The following is a 5,000-nucleotide window of genomic DNA, read 5'->3' as shown; positions in this document are numbered from 1 at the left end:
TTCTATTTTCCCGATTCGTCCCCAACCATCCCAGAATTATCGGGGATGTCTGCGATTTACATGTATGGTTTTCATTAGTCGGCAAAATTGGGGATGCTTGGGAAACTGCGAAATCCCCAATCGTCTGAGATTTTCCTGACATATGAAAGCTAGGCTTAAGTGTTGTGCCTACATGTAAATTTATGAACCAGTGCTTGTCTTACTGGAAATTGGGCTTTTAACCCATTTAACCCTGAAGCGTCTCCCATTGACAACTAAAATTAATCGTCTGGCTTAAGTCAGAGTAAAATCTGTATTTGTCTTGACAACTCGAACAATGAAACTTCAAGAGTCTGTAAATTTACCAACACAATATAGCAGCATCTAACGTGATCAAACAAAAATTAATGAGGTGTTTCTGTGTTATTGATATTTGATTAGGCAATATTCTCCACAACTGATCCCAACCAAGAGGTTTATTTGGTGGTCAGAATAGAGAAAGTCTTACAGGGCAGTATCGGTTCCTGTGTTGAAGCATACCTCAAGTCTGGAGACACCAAAAAAGCTTCACAGAAAGCACACAAACTAGCGGAAATCTGCTGCAAGAGCCTTGGACTATATGGCATGCCATTCGAATGGACTGCGAGGTGAGTCTATATCTACATCTACGTTAATTTTATTCAGTTGGTAAAATTCATTACAGACATCACACCAACTCTGAAGTACAATGTAGGTGGCTCTTTCGTTAGAACATCAAACTTACTAGTGCAGGAAATTGTGGGTTGTCAACTCTCGGCAAACCGACACTTGCAGGTGTCTCTAAATAACTGATGAGAAATAACTTCATTTTGTTATCACAACCAAAAATAGCCAGATCTTCTCGTCCTTTTGGTTAAGAGGGTTAGCTAATATATACACAAATTGAGTTGAATCAACTATTTGGTAGAGGTGACATGATCATCAGAAGTCAGGTCATACACCTTTACAATGTACAACTGTATTTTAGTCAAATGCCTTATCAATGAAGCATAGAACATTACTGTATTAATTTTTAGCGCTACTTATGACCAGAAGGTATACGTTGGCACTGTTCAAGGTTTTTGTTCTGTTTTTGTTTGGTAAGATGGATTGTCAACGGCATTAAACATTATAACCTGACTCAGCTTGTGTATTTTGGAAATGTATGGAGGCTGGATATAGAGAACTTGTCCAATATTTTAAGGAGCAACGGTGGCACAGTCGGTTAGTGCATGGCCTTGGTGCATAAGCTCCCGAGTTTCGCTCCCCGGATCTCACATCCTTGTTTCGACTTCTTTCCTTTCAGTGTAGCCTACATGTAAGTAGCTTTAAATACCGTTAAAACAGAGCACTGATGGAAAGAGGGGGGTAAAATGAGCACCGTCGGCTTCCTGGGAGAATACTCTGTAGAGAGTAAAGGAACTTCCGACGTTAAATAAGGTGTACCTTTACCTTTACCTTATGCACGAACTGAGTCACATCGGATAAGGGACTTTTCTTTTGAATGGGAAAGGGATTTTAGGAAGAAGAGGTGAATTTTCGATTCAGTGTCTCAACCTTTTTGCCACTGCTTGCAGCTACCGAATTTGCCCTCTTTTGTTTTGATTAGTAGTTGAGGCATGTTATGTCCCATTTTGCTATCCTGAGTATTTTCAAATGTTCTCAGGGTTAACATACACTAACAAGGATGGAATTAATCATTAAGTTCTGGTTTTGAATTGCATTCTCACTGTTACGAGTTCGAACGTTTTGAGGAAAGATAGCTTGCAAACTAAACTGATCGCAGGGTTGTCGGAACAACAACAAGAAGATTTATTCCAAAACTGAACGTAGTTTCCACGAAGTAAAACTCTGAACAACACGTATTCGACAAACTTACACGGCCTCCGCCAACTTGAATGCACACAGCTTCTGTCACACTTGACTAAACACGGCCAACGCCAACTCTCTTCGCTTGTGAAAAACTAGTTAGAAAAACACTCCGCTTGGACTCGTCTACTTATATACTCTGACAATAAACTTCTAGAACTTTCTAAATTAGTAATGAATCTAATTATAGAAAGATTACAAAACACACCGCTTTAGAAACGCTTACGTACAAACCTAAATATAAACAAACTATGAACTCTCGCGAAGCTTCTAGACAGTAACGCTTGTCACGCAATGCTATTTTTCGTAACATAACCCCCTCTTAAGAAGAAATTTCCTAAATTTCTACTAACAACGAAAAATAGCATTGCGTGACAAGCGTTACTGTCTAGAAGCTTCGCGAGAGTTCGTAGTTTGTTTATATTTAGGTTTGTACGTAAGCGTTTCTAAAGCGGTGTGTTTTGTAATCTTTCTATAATTAGATTCATTACTAATTTAGAAAGTTCTAGAAGTTTATTGTCAGAGTATATAAGTAGACGAGTCCAAGCGGAGTGTTTTTCTAACTAGTTTTTCACAAGCGAAGAGAGTTGGCGTTGGCCGTGTTTAGTCAAGTGTGACAGAAGCTGTGTGCATTCAAGTTGGCGGAGGCCGTGTAAGTTTGTCGAATACGTGTTGTTCAGAGTTTTACTTCGTGGAAACTACGTTCAGTTTTGGAATAAATCTTCTTGTTGTTGTTCCGACAACCCTGCGATCAGTTTAGTTTGCAAGCTATCTTTCCTCAAAACGTTCGAACTCGTAACATTGGGGGCCTGTCCGAGAAAGGAATTCATTTGTTTGCTGACTACAGAAACCAGGAAAGGACAATTCAAGAAGGAGTTACGCCTAGAGTAAGAAGAACTGTACAAGAGAGTATATTGTGTTTTTGCTGTGAAATCTGCTATGGAAATGGAAAAGCTTTTGCAGATGGGAAAAGAATTTGGATTGGAAGGAGAAAAGCTGCTCGAGTTTGTAGAGAAGCAACAAAAGATAGCGGAAGAAAAAGAAGAGAAGCGTAGACAGTTTGAAGAAGAACGAAGAAAGGAACAAGAAGAAAGAGAAGAGAGACGTCGAATGCTTGAGGAGGATAAAAGAAAGGAAGAGGAAGAGAAGGAGGAAAGGCGCAGAAGGGAAGATGAAGAGAGAGAAACTAGACGACAAGAACGCGAACTAAGAAAATTGGAGATGGAAGCCGAGCTGTTGAAACAGAAAGAGGCTATTGAAGCGGCAAAAAGAGAACACGAGTTGGAGATTGCACGTTTGGCTGTGGAGAATGCTGACGGGCGTCCTGAAGTGAGAGAGGATCGGGTTAAGGCACCTAAACTCCCCTCGTTTGTTGATGGTAAAGACGATTTGGACGCGTATTTGCAGAGGTTCGAGAGATTTGCGGAGACGGCTAAGTGGAAAAGAGATGGATGGGCATCGAAGCTCAGTGCTCTGTTGTCTGGACGGGCACTAGAAGTGTATTCACGTCTATCGGAGGACGCAGCTAAAGATTATGACAGGGTAAAGATTGCGTTAATGAAGAGATATGACCTTACCGAAGACGGCTATCGTCGAAAATTTAGAGCATCCAAACCAGAAGTTGACGAAAGTTCGGAGCAGTTTATTGTGCGACTGGACAGATACCTGTTACGTTGGCTAGAGCTTTCGGATACTGCGAATCCTTTGATGGTCTTAAGGACTTGATCGTGAAAGAACAATTTATTGACTCTTGTCCTAAGGATTTGGCAATTCACCTGCGAGAAAGGGCACCTGAGACTCTAGCAAAGATTGCGAAGATCGCTGACCAGTACTTGGAGGCTCATGGTAAACATTTGTTCAGCTCAGCGGGCAGAAAGCCAACAGTGCAGCCTGAGAGGGACGAAGCCAAGAACATGCAGATTAATCCACCAGCTCTGCATTGCTTTAAGTGCAACACTCGAGGTCATAAAGCTGTCAACTGCCCAACCCTAACAAGAAAGTGTTTCCTATGTGGTAAGCAGGGACATGAGGCTAGAAACTGTCGATCAGGTGGACGCAGATCAGGAGGACAAAGTAAGGATGGTAATCCTATGCAGCGTGGTCAAGTGAGTGCCAGTTGTCTAGTTCAACCACCTGAGGTTAAACCTACTGTTGAAGAAATTAAGGCCTGCATTAAAGATGATAAGTTGCTGTTAGCCTGTGGTAAGAAGATTCCATTGTTGAGTAGTGCTTGTGTTGAACCGTTGACTGGAGTGAGAAGTAAAATGCCTGTCGTGAAAGGTAGAGTTGGAGAGAAGTCTGTTGATGTCCTGAGAGATACTGGTTGTAGTGGAATTGTAGTAAAGAAGGACCTTGTGTCTGAGGATCAGTTTACTGGCGAATTTAATGTTATGCTGCTCATTGACAATACGGCAAGGAAAGTTCCCATCGCAAAGATTGATGTTGATACACCCTATCTCAAGGGCCAAGTGGAAGCGCAGTGTCTTCCCGATGCTGTTTATGATTTGATTATTGGTAATGTACCAGGCGCAAGAGCCGCTGACGACCCAGACCCAAGCTGGCAAGTTTCTGTACAAGAAGCTTGTGCCGTAACCACGAGAAGTCAAGCTAAGAAAGCTGGAGAACATATTCCGTTGAAGGTACCAGATACTAAAGAAGGTCCTGTAGTTGATAGAGAAAAGCTCAAGCAGATGCAGCGTGATGACGAGAGCCTACAGAAATTTTGGGAGAAAGATGATGTAGTTGTGAGAGGCCAGGCTGAGATTTCATTTGAAGTGAAAGGTGGAGTTCTGTACCGTGTCTACAAGCACCCTTATGTGAACGGAGGTAAACCCCTGAAGCAGGTTATGGTTCCTGTGCAGCTGAGAAGTCGAATAATGGAACTAGCGCACGGATCGATCATGGGAGGTCACATGGGAATAAAGAAAACGACTGATAAGATTCAAAGCGCGTTCTATTGGCCAGGCATTCAAGGGGACGTGACTCGTTATTGCAAGTCCTGCGATGTATGTCAGAAGACAGTTAACAAGGGTTCCGTACCGAAGGTTCCCTTAGAGAAGATGCCATTAATTGACAAGCCATTTAAGAGAGTAGCAATCGACCTGGTTGGACCTATTGTTCCCCCGAGTGAGGAC

The 5,000-nt window shown here is 42.1% G+C and overlaps 1 protein-coding gene across 2 annotated transcripts in view; it reads left to right on the top strand.

Annotated features, from left to right (window-relative positions):
- The window catches only part of LOC137987674 (dedicator of cytokinesis protein 9-like), a 67,874-nt gene that overhangs the window by 1,240 nt on the left and 61,634 nt on the right, over nt 1-5,000 (top strand). For both annotated transcript variants that reach the window (XM_068833747.1, XM_068833746.1), the window contains exon 2: nt 421-626. In XM_068833747.1, the coding sequence (XP_068689848.1) occupies nt 421-626 (206 nt within the window). The remainder of the gene's footprint in view (nt 1-420; nt 627-5,000) is intronic.

This window comes from Montipora foliosa, unplaced genomic scaffold, assembly GCF_036669935.1.
Source record: "Montipora foliosa isolate CH-2021 unplaced genomic scaffold, ASM3666993v2 scaffold_378, whole genome shotgun sequence".
In the NCBI taxonomy this organism is placed as follows: domain Eukaryota; kingdom Metazoa; phylum Cnidaria; class Anthozoa; order Scleractinia; family Acroporidae; genus Montipora; species Montipora foliosa.
The sequence above is the reverse complement of the archived record's forward strand: the minus strand, read 5'-3'. Positions and strand labels throughout refer to the sequence as shown.